This window comes from Oryzias latipes, chromosome 8 (genome assembly GCF_002234675.1).
Source record: "Oryzias latipes chromosome 8, ASM223467v1".
Lineage (NCBI taxonomy): Eukaryota > Metazoa > Chordata > Actinopteri > Beloniformes > Adrianichthyidae > Oryzias > Oryzias latipes.
The window spans coordinates 14,385,343-14,400,776 of record NC_019866.2 but is presented as its reverse complement, the minus strand read 5'-3'; the positions used below and the strand labels follow the sequence as shown (position 1 = coordinate 14,400,776).

The following is a 15,434-nucleotide window of genomic DNA, read 5'->3' as shown; positions in this document are numbered from 1 at the left end:
GTGTTGTTTAGAAATTAATATAATAATTGAATAGCTTTCTTTTAAAAAGCCAAATAAGATGTCAAAAGTATGGAAGTGATGAAAACAATTGACGGAAATGGCCTTAGCACGGGACCAGAGTAAACACTTCTCCTCTTTATAGTAAATTAAAAAATACATAACTTATTTATGCTACAATGACAATAATGATAATAATAATTATTATTATTTACGTGATTGGAAACGAATTAAGCAATTTTGACCTTTAAAAAAATATTGTCCATTCATGCACAGATCTAATATTTTGAAAGTCTAAAAAAGGAAGTGAATACTGTCAACAAGTATTCAATATCCATGGAGGTCTATTTATATCACGCAAGGAAAGCTGAATCAAAACAATAGCAAAGTACACTGTTATTAATACGTGAACCTTTATCATCTTTGAGAATATTTAAAAATATTAGCACACATGTAAAAAGTGAGGTAAAAAGACAGATATACCCATAAGAAAACCATGAAGCCTAAACTTCTCTTAACCCTTTTATGCAAAACACTGAATACTAAAGCCTGTTTAAATTAATTTAACGCAAAGTAATGCAAAGAATTTACAAATAAATTAGTTCAAAGAATTCTATCAGTAAATTCAAACAATAAAGACAAAAGTCTTTAAATAGCTTTCAGTTTTGTGTTAAAGATACTAAAAGCAGCTAAAACTCATGTTGATGCAGCTTGTTTCTTTGTTACTCTGCCTCACTGTGTTGTGTAAAAACACATCATTCTGCCTTCCTTATTTTACTGCAATGGCAAGAGGGGTAACCCATTTTACATCCTAGCTGCATACAGTCAGCCCCAAATTAACCCGAAACCTCATGATCTTTTTTGAGCATTGGTATGGTCATTAGGGACTGACAGATGTGCAAGGAGGCAACTGTTACAGTGGTAAAACAAATGCTGTGCAAACAAGTCAGCAATACCGCTGTCCCTCAGTTTTGTATGTTACTTCATACTTAGGCTGCTCTGGTTAACTACTAAAGCAGAATATTTCAACAAATGCAGGCATATCTTTTCCTATTCATCGTGACATGAGATCGGTTTAAAAAAACAGTTTTTACAAGAAGAAGAGACAAATGAGTACTGTCAGAATCAAATCCATTTTAATGAACAAACAAAACAAAACAAAAAACTAACATAGTGTCAGCTTAGACCAAAAACCAGAAGGCAACCCAGTTAGACCAGACATTTCGCAACAGTTTGAATCAATGTGAGGTTGGGTTGCTATGCAATGTTTTGAGTTGTAGACAGTTGGCTCTAAATGGCTTTAACTTAGTTTTTTTATTATCATAAATTCCTTTAATATATAAATCTAAATACAAATAACTCAGAACTACTTTACACATGTCCACCTTAAAAATAAAACCTCAAATAAATATAGTAAAGATTTTACGATTTAGCATTTTATAAACACAAATGTTGGCTACTTATATTTTATATAATCTTTTTAGCAATCCCTGAAATAATTTTTTAACTCTTTAACTGGCCGCTCAAACAAATGGTATGAGAAAACATTTTTAAAAACATCGATTGTGTGTATTTTCCCTAAGGCAATATAGGCAGCAGAAATTGTATTTTATTTGATCAATTTTGGGCATTTAAACAATTCCTAATTTAAAAAATAGTTTGCATTTTAAAATGATAGCCTTTCAAAACTATGATAAAAGGATACTTCATAGTTTAAAAATTTATTTGATCACCTTAACCAATGAGAACACAGACCCCTTTTTTCTTAAAAATAAAATGATGTGTATTTTACCACAAACCAAGTGGTCCTTTCTGATTTTTGTCAGTTTCACTGATGTCACCATATATGGGTTAAGGTGAAAGTTACTTCAATTCCAACTCCAGCCAGGTAAAGGTTGTGTATATATGTCACCCCTCAATGAATAACTCATTGTACTGTGTCTAAATATTGCTGACTTTTCCTAAAAGTCTTTGTTTTTGAGCTTGCATGTTGTATGCCCATGCTCTGTCAACTCCATGTCCTTCAATTCTGCAGGGTTCCCAGTCTGGGAAAGGGAAACGACCAGCTACCACCAAGGCGCCATCAGGAAGCTCTGCATGCAGCTTCTCCTGCAACAATGAAAGCTAGAAAGCAGAAAATCACAAAACAATAAGCCCTTAAGATGCATAAGAATGAATGAAGTTACCAAAAAAACAACACTAATAATAACTGACATAGTTTCACAATGAAATATAAACATCTTCTAATTAGTCACACATAAATGATAACAGATGGCCAACATTCAATCCTACATCACCTGTATCATTTACAAATCATTTGTTAACTGTTAAATTGAAACTATAAGCAATATTTTTCTGTATAAGCCAGAAAAAATGCAACACGTCATTCCAGTTTTTAATGACGGCCAAAAAAGAAAGTACTATATCCTCTGTCTGTTTTAAAGATTTACATATTTAGGCATAAAATACTGCTATGTCCCAAACTCACCTTTTAATTAAAGCAACATGGCGAAATACGTAACCAGAACTAAAATTTAAAGAATAAATAAAATGAAACAATGCTCAATAATAATAAGGATCATTTTATTTTCTTGGCTCAGAAAAAGCAGGCTGCCGTGCACACAAGAACCCCCCCCCCCAAATAAAACATTATAAAAAAGAAAAGGGGTTATGCGAAGATATATAACCCGTTATTGTAAAAATAAACACCTGTCCAACACAAAAGGCCTTCAGCTCTCATCTGTTTGCTCAGTTTTTGGACAGAACAAGTAAAGAAAAAAGGGAGGATATAGAACATTTTTATGATTTCACAGTTTTTATGAAACTCACCACACTTGGAGCCAAAAAAACTGTAATATTCTTGCATTTTGTCAAGTCCACCTGTAAGTAAATACAAATCAGGGTATAAATACACCAGAATTGTTACAATTTATTAGCTGTGTGTAACAGACTAGTGAAGGAACTCTAATGCAAATATACTCATTAAAAAACGAATTTCTTTTCATTTAATCTTTGCATATTTTTGTTTTTGAACTTTACCATTTTTATTACATGTTTAGTGTCATATTTTGTTTGCTTTCCACTATTTTCTCTTACAGACTGACTGACCTGGTTGTCTGCATGACGTGTGGTCACTATAAATACAGATGACCAGAAAATTAAGAATTAAAATGAAAAGACATTTGAAGTCGTTTACAAATACAAACAAATTGGTCTATATCAGCCAAACCTGGCCAAATTACTTCTCTAAAGACGGTTTAGATCAGGAGCTTACAATATAACAACCAATATTTTGTTTTGTTTCTCCTTTTCCCAGTGAATAAGGCATATTTTGGAACCCAGATATCAGGAGTTCACATTATTAATTGCTTATAATGTATAGGAAGTCTTAGATTCTGATGTAATTATGAAAAATAAATCTAAAAAAAGGTCAAACCTTCCAAAGATCTTCTCGCAAGTAAGCTACTTTTCCATGATAACCCAATCTCCAAGCATGAATACGGGCTAAAGAAATGAGCCAGGGGTTGAGCTCATAACCAACAGCTGGGTTGAACCCATGCCTATGAGCTTCTAGGACCTAAAAGGGTTACAGTGGTAATCAGTACAGGATATGAATATGTATCAACATCATCATTCTTGATCTAAGTGCAGCTTTTGACATGGGCTTCCACACTTTTCCCTTTTAGTTTATCTAGCTCAAAATCTTCAGGTTTCTGGCTTCTCCCTTTGTTTCAGGCGTTCTCCAAGGCTCTGTATTGGAGCATCTTCTTTTTTTGTCAACTATCCCATTCTAACTGGCACCAGCTCAGGTGATTTCAAAATTAATTTAGAATTTTTTTGTGAAAAACTCTAATTCTTAATTCTAACAGTTCTTCAGCAAAACCAGCTCCAGTTTTCACCTTCCCTCCTCACCTACTGGATTCTAAAGATTCAACCCTGGCTTTCTATCAAATCAAATCAAATCAAACTTTATTTATAAAGCACTTTTCATATAAAAATATAACACAAAGTGCTTTACATTAAAACAACAAAATATAAAAACAAGCAAGCATTAATAAATAAATAAATAAATAATAGGGCCCCCCTCCCCGTACCTAGCCCCCCACGCCTTTCACACCTCCCACTCTCTTACTGATGGGAAATGACAATGAAAAATAGGCTGTAAAACATATGCTGAGCACAAAAACATGATGCGGGAAACGCTAGTAATTGGAACCTCCCCCCCTGTGAACAGCCGCATAGACAGCCAAATGCAACATCACAGGCGGGGACCGCTCCACCAAAGCTAGGCGGTGATGCAGGTCCCCACCCAGAGCCGCAGTGGCTGAACAGCAGCCGTCCCAGAGGGAGAGGTTCCAGCTGAGGAAGCACCGGAAATAAAAATGAGAATCAAAAAGTAAACATATTGATAAAAACGATAAAACATTGAAATAAGGTAAATTAAAATAACACGTTAAAAATCAGGTTCAAGTTCATAAAACAAGATAAAATGGATAAAGAAATAAAATAAAAATAGAAAATACATATAGATAAATAACTGAATAAATGAATAAAAGTAGTAAAATAAATAAATAATAAATAAAAATTAGCTAAAAGCCAGGTTAAAAAGATGGGTCTTGAGCCTTTTCTTAAAAGTATCAATGCTCTCTGCGGCTCTCAGGCCCTCTGGCAGACTGTTCCATAAGCGGGGACCATAGTGCTGAAATGCAGCTTCTCCATAGGTTTTAGTTTTTACAGTTGGAATGGTTAACAGACCAGTGCCAGAGGATCTCAGGGTCCGCGAGGGTTCGTACATTACTAAAAGATCTGATAAATAAGAAGGCGCAAGACCGTTAAGACATTTAAAAACTGTTCAAAGTATCTTAAAATCAATCCTGAAGCATATGGGGAGCCAATGCAGGGATTTTAAAATTGGGGTGATGTGAGCCCGCCTCCTGGTATTTGTAAGAACTCGTGCAGCAGAGTTCTAGTTAAATTAATTAAATCTAAATATTAATAAAATGGAACTATTCCTGCTTCACAGTGATAAAAATGTGTTTTTTCCCCCTCAAAAATTGACTCTGTACTTACAATGCGCCCATCACCAGATCCCAAATCCACAAGGTTTCCTTTTCGACCTCTTAGCAACGTCATCACATTCTGCACTTGGGTTTTGCTGGCAGGAATGTAGGGAACCTATTGACATGTTTTTGGGAGTCATAATTATCAGACTAACCTTCTTTTTCCCCACAGTTTTATGATAATAATTGAGACAGTCGATCTAGAGCACACCTGCAGTTTTAGGGGTACTTTTCGGAAACCTGGCTGAAGGATTCCAACCCACATGGCATAAACAGTCAACCCAGTGCCAACGGCTATCTGAGCGACACCCCATCCTCCGATCTGCCTTCCTTTGATGTCAGCCAGAGCCTCATCTGGCGCGTCATCGTCCATTCCTGGATCAACCGTAACGCACTGTACGTCTACACTCACTCTATTAACCTTAATTCACAAGTAACAGTCGTTAACATGTTTCCAGAAATTAAGGTACGATCTTATTTAAATCAAATGTTACATAAAATACAGACAAGAATCGCTCTTAATAAATAATAGCCCTGACAGATAAGTTGTTGGTTAATCGTTTCTTTTTTCAGCGCTTCGTTATTCTGCCTGGCTTAATGGGTGTTCTTAAAACAACCGAAAAACTATTACTTTGCCTTAAAATACATTTTATCAATCGTAAAAACACAACTGCGCGCTTAACTTGACCCGTAGGTGTAGGGGGTGCCATTTGGCTGAAACACCAGTCCGTCCACGTAAAAGTGCCGTACATACAAATAACAATGGTTCCTGTTCCTTAAAAAAAATATTAAATACTGTTTAAACATTTAAGTAAGCTTTTTTTTTTTAAAAAAAATATGAAATTATAAACGAAAATCCAGCTATATTTGTAGGCAAAAATTTCTGACTAAACAATGTTGTAATTAATAACAATGACTGTTAATGACTATTTTGTTACTTTGTTCTTTTTTGTGCTTTACCAAAAAGAACATTTTTCTCTTATATTTAGCTAACCAAATTTATTAAAAAAAAAAAGAAATAATACAAATTCAAACATCTGTAAACAATATAAACAGTTTTATTTAAAAGAAATTAAAATATGGGTCACACCACAACAAAGAATATAAACCTCTTAAATTCTGTCATAATATGACAATGAATACATGAACGATAATTAGTGCTACTAGGAACTGTCTCCGTCATCACTGATGATCCCACGCAGGTTGGCCCAATCTGATACTTTTTTGCGTTCTCTGGGAGAATTGTTTTCTTGATCACTGCCAGAGCTTGAGTTGAGAGTGCGCTGATAAGCAGGCGATGGGGATTCATTGTATTCCTGCCTTGCTGAAATTCCTCTGCGTTTAGGCCGTCCTGAAAGGTAATTAGGTAACAACATGCAAAAACCACAGAATTCACAAAAGCACAAAGCAAGACGGAACAAAATTACTTCAAAAGATTTATTGAATGAATGTTCAGATAAAACTTTATTAGCTTATCTTTTCCAGAAACAAATTAACACAAGTACCTTGTGTAGCGATAATGTTCCCAACATCAAGCTCGGCCAGTTCCTGAGCTTCCTCCCTTTTCATTCTGATTTTTTTACACTTCTCAAGAGACGGCTGACCTAAAATAAAGCCAAAAAAAAAAGTATTTTAAGTATTTGTGGTGTTTTTTTTTAAACTTTTGATTAGAAATATCGCAAACATTAACCAAGCATTTATGGGCTTATCTGTCTCATACATTATTTATATTAACACATACAAATACAGATAATATAACTGACACTTTATCAAAGTCTCCAACCAAAATATAAATATATAGGACAAGAGGATAGCCATCTATGACTTATGAAGAAAAAGTACAATTATCCGAACAGACCTTGGACACCGAGATCTTCCAGTTCTTTCTTTAGGACAGCCACTTTGGCTCGAATCGATTTACAGCCTTCCAGGAGCTTCTTGTAATTTCTTCTCACACCACACAGGGAGATGTAGCGTTTGAGTTTTACTATTGCTTTGTCGCCGTCCTGCTGGAATGTGGCAAGACAGAAACATTTTTAGCGGTGAAGCTGCAGTGTTTAAAGTCCCACTCTGATCATCTTTTGCTCTATTTTCCTACTATGGTATTCTGTTTTTAGGCAAAAATAAAACAAACTGTCATTTATTAGGATATAGTTTCTGCAGAGCGGGAGTAGTTCATTAGAGATCCGCTTTTTTCCAGCAGCATTTTTTGTCTGCAATTTCAAGTTTAATTTTCTTTACATATGTCCTCCATCATGCCTTGATAACATGTTAAAAACACCATAAATGATGCTTTAACCAGTATCTTGACTGACTAAATGATGTCCTCATCTCCAGACTTCTTCATCTTTATATGCATGTCATGGTAATTGAATTTTAGAGGGTTTTGATTCCAAACCTTTAGCTGAAGGAGAAAGGAAGATTCTGTAATCATGACTAAACACATCCGTCTTAAACCTATATTTATTTGGCTTTTTTTTTTTAAAAAACCTAATGGAACGAAAACACTTTCCTCATCTATCCTCAACTTTGGTGGTAGCAAAGACAGACATCAAGGACAGGCTTCAAAACTGCATTCAGAGGGAATCTGTTTTCTAACCTTCATTTAACTTTTATGCTAACCATTTGCAAAAAAGGAAAACAAATATATAGGATTTTATATTTTAACCAAAAATATAAGAACTTTACGATTGTATTTGAACTTTGGGACTGAATAGTAATGATGGAAATGTATCTGTTGAACTTTTTTGGCAATAAAATAACTGATTCAAAATTAAAATCTGTTTTTTTCCTTTCAACCTCAAGTTAGAATAATAACTTGTAAGCTCACCTTTTGGCTTCTGCTGGTCTCCACCCCCTTTGCTGTCTTTTTCTTCTCATCTTTTGCCTTTTTCCCATGATCCTTGTCTTCCTCCAAGGAAGGAAGTGAGGATGAATCTGAGTCTGATCCATCATCTCTTTTGTTTACCAAAGCTTTGTCTTCTAAAAGATCCAACAGAAGAACATATATCGTTTTGTTACCAGAAACGGACAAAATAAAAGATTTAAATCTTTGTAATATGGATGAAAGTTTGTATATTTACCGTTTTCAGGTGAAACCTTGCCATTGCTCGCATCACTCTTTCCAGAACTGCTCTCTGCATCACTTTCAGACGTCTTCCTTCCATCGCTTGCATTTTTTATTTGTTCTTTTTTGCCATTTGCTGTGATCTTTTGGCTGTCCGGCTTTTGCTCAGGACTACTACAAGCACCTGTTTCGTTAGATTTACTCTTTGACTCGTTCATTTCTTCATCTGTAGAGTTGTCGCTCACAAGCTCCTCTTTATTCTCTGGATTTCTCTTCGGACTGATTGTTTTTACTTCTTCCGTTCTACCTTCAGACGATGATCTTGATTGACGGTCATCTTCACTTCCAGTTTCATCTGAACACACAGATAAGACATGTTTTTTTGCTAAAAACCACAGGTTACGACTAATGAACTCATAAATGATCTACCTGATGATAATGTTGAAGGCGTGAATCGTCTTTTTTTCCCCCTGGATTCAATTTCTTCCTCACTTTCCTCATCCTGGTTTTCTCTCTTCCTTTTGTTTTGGGGCTCATCGACTTCTTCAGAATCGCTTTCATCATCGTCATTACCCTACATAGAACACAGATACTCCAATAATTTAAGGATTACCAACCTTTATTCAAATAAAAATCAAAAATAGTGAAAGTCGCACCGTTTCATCTTGAGGAACAGAGGGCTAATTTGTGTCTTACAGTGTATTTCAATGAGGAACCCTTATTATTAGGAAGGACTGAATTGATTTTGTATAGGCTAGCACAATCTTCACTGCTGCTGTATCTAGTAGATGTCAATCAATGTTGTTTGATGGTTTACAATCTACATTTTTTACAGGTTAAAACACAATTTTAGGCTTTGAAAGTTTGCCAAAACAGAAAAAAAAGTGAAATAAAAATCATCATCCCCTTTAATAAGCATTAAAGATTACCTGCATCTTTGCAAGCTCCTCTTGAACCACTTGCTTCATGACCGCCTTCGCTTCAGGACTTAATGACTCGCGTCCCACATGGACCAGATATTGTCTTTTTAAAAGCCCCAAAGTCAGTTTGCTGCCACGGAAACAACATATATTTATAAATAGTAACATAGAAACGAACCATAAAATGATGAAAATTTCCACAACAGACTTGAGGCCCAGCTAGCTAAAACATTAGTTTACGTTTTAGATTAGAACTAGTAATCTATTCCTCCCCCCTAAGAAGTAAAAAATGGGTGAGTTTTTATCTTTACCTCAGGTCTGGTTTATCTCGTAATTGATGACGCACGAATTTGCCAATCTCCGCTCTTTCTTTTTTAGTTGACATCGCTAAAAACAAACAATCTTTATTCTTTCGCGGGAACAATGGCGTGGACCGGAAATGGGAAGTGACGCAACAAAGACAGGATTTCAGAATAAAGAGACACTACTGCACGAGTTGGATTTTGTATGTTAACGCTATGTTCAATAAAGCTGGGGGGAAAAGAGACACTACTGTACGTGATAAACATTAAACTACACGCGGACAACTCCTTGAAAAATATTGTGGTTTGATATACATGTATCTAAAAAGATATTTAAGCAATTCGTAATTCTTTCAATACTTGACAAATTTTTGCACTTTAATAAGAACTGGATTACGGCAAAAAAGAAAGAATAAAATATATAGATACATTATTATTCATTATCTCCCACACTCACTTTTAAGAAACAAATGAATTTGACCATCACATTAAACGTGTCTCTTCATCTAGTTATGATTAAGAGTAATTTTACCATCAAGACGATGCATTATCTTTGTTTACTTTATTTTATTATCAATTAGGTTTTATGTATCTGTTTTGCAATTTTTGTCTTATTTTCTATTGTTGGAATAAGCCAATAAATCAAATCTTTATTTACATACCAGTAAGAAAAAATCTAGATCAAATGTATATTTCCTTTAATAAATCTGAGTTATACTACAGAAACATGAATGAATAGCATCAACAAAAAGTAAGTGGATTTCAAAAGCATTTTATTGTCATCATTTTCATGGCTATGGGACGGAAGTACCATTAGTGCATATTTCAAGGTATTCTGTGGTAAAGAGTTCAACACATATTGCTCTCTTTCAATGCTGTTTTTTTTTCTTTTTCACTATTTAGAGTGCTTAAGCTTACACAAGTCATCAGCAAAAAATAGAAATTAAGTACCTCCTTCCCCTGAGGAAAAAGAAAATCTGTCAATATTATCTTTATACTAACAGGAAAAATTCTCTGAATTTGTGAAAGACAAAGCAAATGTGGCAGACCATGGCTCAGAATAACATACAAATAAATCATCACAGTTATTCTTGAATAAACAATAGAGGAAGCTTATGCTTCATTAATCCGAATATTTAAAATCTTTGCTCAAGAGTGCATTTATCATCCCAAAACTGAAATTCATTTTAACACCAGATAACACAAAGATTGCCTTTAATACAAAAGTTAAATATCAATAAATTAGGTTCATAAATTAATAAGACATCTTGAAACAAAAGCTGCAATATTTTAAATAAAGAAAAAAAAACTGAGCTGCTCAACAGTCTCATTCATTGAAAATCTGACAAAAACCTTTTTTTCCAGTGTTACCAGGTCAAGACTTGACCATATCAACCCGTCTCATCTTCTCCCCAATACCTTCATTTTTAAACACAGAATAGAAATGACAGATTTGACAACCTATACAAACTGATGGCGTTTCCTGCAAATGAAAGACATAGGAGGCTCCCAGTGCATACCATGAACTCCCACATAGAAAACCAAGACATCAGCAGGGTTTAAGTTTGGTTATTGCGCTCACTCGGTTACAGATGAAAAATCCCTAATAAACTCATGACGGTATCAGTCACAGTTTTTCTCAAAATCAAAGTATGTACAGAGATAGTTTTTTTTTGTAAACATTTCCAGACTTTAACCTCTGCTGCAAATCAGTCATTCACTGAGATTTTTCAAGTGTGTTTGAACACTTAAGGAGTAAATACCAAGTGGTTATTATTATCATGGCAATTCCTTTCATCCTGCAAGCTTTCAACAAAAAATAAAAAGCAAAATAAACAGTCTTCCATCAGTCCTTATATACAGTTTGCTGACCGTGTCCCCTTTCGTCGTGCATTATGTGCCTCCGGACGTGGATCCGTCTTACTCGTCGGTCACCGCCGGTTGCACCTTCTTCTTCTGACTGTCCAGCTCCAAGAGATGAACCAGAGCCTCGGGAATCTAAAAGATGCAACCCCCCTGGACCGGATCTCCTATTGTTCTCATAGATAAGGATGTTGAGTGTTTCTTCGAATATCCGGGCCTCAGGAAATTCAACCTACAAAATAAAAGAAGCATAGATGAAAGAGCTGAATGCCTTTGTTAGGTTTTATCTTTCAAACTTCCACTTCTTTAGCCTCATTAAATCAATCCTAACCAATTTGCCCTATGATAAAGGCCGCGTGCAGCCCTATAGGACTGCCAGCATGTTTTCTATGTTTACTTTGGTCTGCTTTTTCTCCGTAGCGTAGACAATGGAGGTGCAGCACACTTCTGCAATCTTGCGACCTTCACCATAGAAGGACCAACAGCAGATCTCGTCCCCGAGCACGTCTTTGACGAACAGGACTCGGCCGTTAAAGCGCAGCACGAGTTTGTCAAACAGCTCGATGTTCTTGAGCAGGTTGTCATCGGAGTTGCTGGTTGCAAAATGAAAAGACAGAAAAGGAAAAAATAACTGCAGGTTTCCATAACAACAAGAAAAAAAGGATAACTATGAACGCAATTATGAAAGGAAAGTAATCAAGAATAACCACTGAATAAATTATTGCACTTTTAACTGAAGTCAGTAAAAAAGCTTTAAATTAACACAAATGCACAAGTTTTAGAAAAAAAACGTCAATCAATATTGGAAAATGTTTAGGTGTGATAAAAATCATAACTTTGCTTTTCACAAAAACACAAATTAAGTCAATTTATGAGACAAAAGCTATAAAAAAAATGCTTTGAAACTAAAAGAATATTAAACGCTTATTATGAAAAACATATGCACTGTTAGCCCTTTTACCTTGTGTAGGAATATTTGTTGTTTCCTCTGTTATTCTGTAGCTTCACTACTGGCTGTAGACAAGACAAAAAATATCCACATTACAGAAAGAAATATTAAAGTGATAAAGCAAAATGCAGCAAAAGAAAAATATAACTTTATTCTTCACTGATTTTAGCTGAAAAAGTTTCACGTATTGATCAAGGACCTGATGAGTGAGTTTGAATGTACCTTTTTACAGGAAGCAATCATCCTCTGCTCTTCTTTGGCTGAAGTGATCATGGGGATGCCGCAAACACTCTCCAGAATATCTTTCTTTTTCTGAGTTCAAACAGGAAAACAACCAACTTTAACTTCGGTTTACTGCTAACTCATACTTGAACACAACCTACTAAAGTGAGCAAGATGAAATTTAGCAGCATTTTGTTCCCCAATAACTAGAACAATAAATAAACTGAAAAAAAGCAGATTCTTATTGATTTCTTCATATATTTTTTTTGCCTCATTTTGCTCAAAAACATTGAATTTTTTAGTTTGAAGTCTTCTTACCTGCATAGCACTAATGCAATGCTGAACGAGTCCCTGGATCTGATAATACTGGGCCTCCTTCAGGACTTCGTCCAGTTCTCTGCATTCATCTGGCAGCGGTACGGAGCCATCTCTTAGGAAATTTAAAACAACACCAAAATGCCGGCCACACCTATCCAACACCACCCAACCTGGAAAACACGGAACAGGTTTCTCTGTCATGCTTTAAAAAAATAAATAAAATCTTGTGTTCCGTCTACATTGGTCTCAAAAGATGTAGAAGCTAAAGGTTTTTCAAATTCTTCTTTTCATAGAAGCAGATCCGTTGTAACCAAAGCTTAGATGCAGGAAAATACGACCAAAACTGATCCGTAAATCTCTCTAAAGCTTTTTCACAAATACAAAAAAAAAAGAAAAACAGGGTTGAAACAGTTTATTCATTTAACAATTGTAGTAAAACATCACCAATGATAGGGGTGTTTAAGAAGTATTTAAAGGATGGTAAAAACAAAAAATAAAAGGCAGACTGATTTTTGGAACTTAAGAAACCCCATAAAACGTTTAAACTGAGGAATTTTGTGCACACAATTCACAAAAATGGTCTCTAACAATGTTTCAGTCCAGCTTTGGCTTTTGTCAGGATGGCGTTTGAACAAAACAAAACAGACCTTGATAAAATTATTCTTGATACAAAAGAACACTAATAAAATTTAGATGAGGACTGCCAAATATTTAAAGTTAAACTTTATGTATTATAAAATTCCTCTTACAAATTATAGTAACCACTTTGTGAATTATTTATGAATTGTTTAAAGAAATAATAATGAAAAGTTCTATAAAATATTTAGATAAATAACTTAAAATAAATAAATTATCACGACTCCATAGTTACTGCATTGCGTTAGTATGTCAAACAACATGGATGTACATTTTATTGTCCTATTAAGGAGATCATTTGTAGCCATAAGAGTCAATCTGCTTGAATTAAAACAGAGCTAAAGCCTTTTTAGTAATTTGCAAACCCTTTCTGAAAAAGTGTTTTGAAATGTGCATACAGGTAGGTCAGGGCAATACACAGCATGCAGTGCTGACATTCAAAGATGTGTTTACTCTCCACTCACCTTCAGGGTCGATTGTGGCCTCAGTTTCTCCATTGCATATGCGTCGCAGCAGGCTGTCCTCCTTGCTCAGTGTCTGGACGGTTGTATAATGCAGCGTTCCACCCACATTTAACTTTACATACTTGCTTCCCAGCAGGCTCGGGTATCTCTGCTCATCCGTGTTGTAGCAAGAAGGTGGGGCGATGGCAGAATCGGCAGAGTCGGCGGCATGACTGCCAACTGAAGCCTCCGCAGACATGGGGATGTGAAGTGACCGCCTGACTGCAATGAGGAAGACACGGTTAGACAATAGAATGTCACCAGAGACATAGTCAATGCAGGACAATAGCTATTTAGCAACAGTGACTATTAAATTGTTAGGTCTATTGCAACACTCAGATCTTTGAATAATATTTCACAGCATGGTAAAACATTGTGTTGAGAATGAACTTTTCAGCAAGCAGGGTACGCTAAATTTACACTTCCTTAAACTGGTAAAGAGTTGGCACTCATTTTATTCTTTTTTAATCATACCTGGGATTAGTTCTTACTGGGGGGTTTGCTATAACTAGTTCCTATTTTCTAATACAAAAGCTGGGGCTGGAACAGAAGTAGGCTGAAAGCAGACTTATTTTGCAACACTTATAGCAGCAAACCGGTTTAAAACAACACAATTTTAGACCTATTGCATCCAAAATGTTAATAAGTTTGAAGTTATACATTGAAAATAAAACAGTAAATTCCTTTCAGAAAGCCTGGAATACTTTAGAAAGGTAATTGTTGTCAATAATCTATACGAACAAACTCTTTTATAAATTTAAAACAAGCAAACATGAATGGATTTTAAGCAAACTTATGAACATTGATGTTAAAAATATCAAAGTATGTTGAGTTTTTAGGAAACATGCACAACCATTTCTTGCAGCCACACCCATTTACATGATGAACACTTTTTTTACTTCATTTTGTCACCTTTAACTCAACGAAAATATCAGGACTTTTCGGTTTTTTAAATTTGAGCAACACATATCTAAAGCAAACGAAAGAAAGAAAAAAAACGATGTTATTCAATAAGCCTTCCTATTACAACACAGGTGTACATTGTTCAACTTTAACTATTGTTACAGCCAGATGGATCTAAAACAAAACACTACAATATAGTAAAAAAGGCACCAAAACAGCTGCTATTTAAGTTAGAGATAAAATATGCAAATATCCTGAAGAGACACGATGATGAAAACATAATAAAATGGACTTACCACACCGAACATCCAAGAATGTTGTAAGATTCCAGCAAAGAAGTGGAAAATATGCTGTGTTAAAAGGGTAAGTAGACTGAGCAAGTGCGCTACAACGAACAAAAGGTTATAATTTAAGACGCAGCTATCGCTAGATACGTCATTATGATAACGCCAACGTTTAGCTCATCAAAGTAGCTACTATTGATTGGCTTTAAGCAAACATAAGTTTCCACTAAAGGAAAACCTAGTTTCACGCTTCAAAATAGTCGGATTTTAACCACCGTAGTACCTAAATCCATTGTTTCGGACATTAAATATTGACGATGCTAAAATAAAAAGCTAAATAGGTCACTCGGAAATAAAAACTGTAATTCTTCTTCCGCCGCGTTCTTCTTCTACGGTTATCAGGGTATCAC

The 15,434-nt window shown here is 35.1% G+C and overlaps 3 protein-coding genes across 4 annotated transcripts; all 3 read right to left on the bottom strand.

Moving 5' to 3' along the window:
- Window positions 1–1,111: 1,111 nt before the first annotated feature.
- On the bottom strand, window positions 1,112–5,798 carry fam173a (family with sequence similarity 173 member A). Its single transcript, XM_004071724.4, has 5 exons — window positions 5,269–5,798; window positions 5,068–5,172; window positions 3,434–3,574; window positions 2,827–2,877; window positions 1,112–2,121 (listed from the first exon to the last, which is right to left on the bottom strand). Exons 1-5 carry the CDS (start codon window positions 5,428–5,430, stop codon window positions 1,939–1,941), a joined length of 642 nt encoding a protein of 213 aa, XP_004071772.1. The 5' UTR covers window positions 5,431–5,798; the 3' UTR covers window positions 1,112–1,938.
- A 297-nt stretch (window positions 5,799–6,095) lies between these two features.
- hirip3 (HIRA interacting protein 3) lies at window positions 6,096–9,503 on the bottom strand. Of its 2 annotated transcripts, none has more exons than XM_004071508.4 (8): window positions 9,356–9,503; window positions 9,054–9,174; window positions 8,554–8,698; window positions 8,141–8,479; window positions 7,888–8,039; window positions 6,916–7,063; window positions 6,563–6,661; window positions 6,096–6,408 (listed from the first exon to the last, which is right to left on the bottom strand). In XM_004071508.4, the coding sequence occupies exons 1-8, from the start codon at window positions 9,427–9,429 to the stop codon at window positions 6,221–6,223; spliced, it is 1,266 nt and encodes a 421-aa protein (XP_004071556.1). In that variant the 5' UTR covers window positions 9,430–9,503; the 3' UTR covers window positions 6,096–6,220. The 2 variants fall into 2 exon arrangements, with proteins under 2 accessions (XP_004071556.1, XP_011476606.1); XM_011478304.3 differs by having other exon boundaries at window positions 6,916–7,066; window positions 9,356–9,502.
- Window positions 9,504–10,102: 599 nt separating this feature from the next.
- Window positions 10,103–15,427, bottom strand: LOC101174920 (BTB/POZ domain-containing adapter for CUL3-mediated RhoA degradation protein 1). The gene is made up of 7 exons (XM_004071507.3): window positions 15,037–15,427; window positions 13,799–14,059; window positions 12,699–12,868; window positions 12,381–12,470; window positions 12,171–12,223; window positions 11,607–11,802; window positions 10,103–11,441 (listed from the first exon to the last, which is right to left on the bottom strand). The coding sequence occupies exons 2-7, from the start codon at window positions 14,034–14,036 to the stop codon at window positions 11,193–11,195; spliced, it is 996 nt and encodes a 331-aa protein (XP_004071555.1). The 5' UTR covers window positions 14,037–14,059; window positions 15,037–15,427; the 3' UTR covers window positions 10,103–11,192.
- Window positions 15,428–15,434: the final 7 nt, after the last annotated feature.

Excerpts from the sequence above, each read along its gene's own strand:
- fam173a (XM_004071724.4), bottom strand. The coding sequence starts at position 5,430 with ATGGACGATGACGCGCCAGATGAGGCTCTGGCTGACATCAAAGGAAGG. Across the intron at positions 5,173-5,268 it reads AAGTACCCCTAAAACTGCAG|GTTCCCTACATTCCTGCCAG; the intron begins GTGTGCTCTAGA and ends ACATGTCAATAG. Across the intron at positions 2,122-2,826 it reads TTTTTTTGGCTCCAAGTGTG|CTTTCATTGTTGCAGGAGAA; the intron begins GTGAGTTTCATA and ends TCTGCTTTCTAG.
- hirip3 (XM_011478304.3), bottom strand. The coding sequence starts at position 9,429 with ATGTCAACTAAAAAAGAAAGAGCGGAGATTGGCAAATTCGTGCGTCAT. Across the intron at positions 8,040-8,140 it reads CAAGGTTTCACCTGAAAACG|AAGACAAAGCTTTGGTAAAC; the intron begins GTAAATATACAA and ends TGGATCTTTTAG. Across the intron at positions 7,067-7,887 it reads AGACCAGCAGAAGCCAAAAG|CAGGACGGCGACAAAGCAAT; the intron begins GTGAGCTTACAA and ends GCCACATTCCAG.
- LOC101174920 (XM_004071507.3), bottom strand. The coding sequence starts at position 14,036 with ATGTCTGCGGAGGCTTCAGTTGGCAGTCATGCCGCCGACTCTGCCGAT. Across the intron at positions 12,869-13,798 it reads GGCCACAATCGACCCTGAAG|GTTGGGTGGTGTTGGATAGG; the intron begins GTGAGTGGAGAG and ends CGTGTTTTCCAG. Across the intron at positions 11,442-11,606 it reads CGGAGAAAAAGCAGACCAAA|GTTGAATTTCCTGAGGCCCG; the intron begins GTAAACATAGAA and ends TTTATTTTGTAG.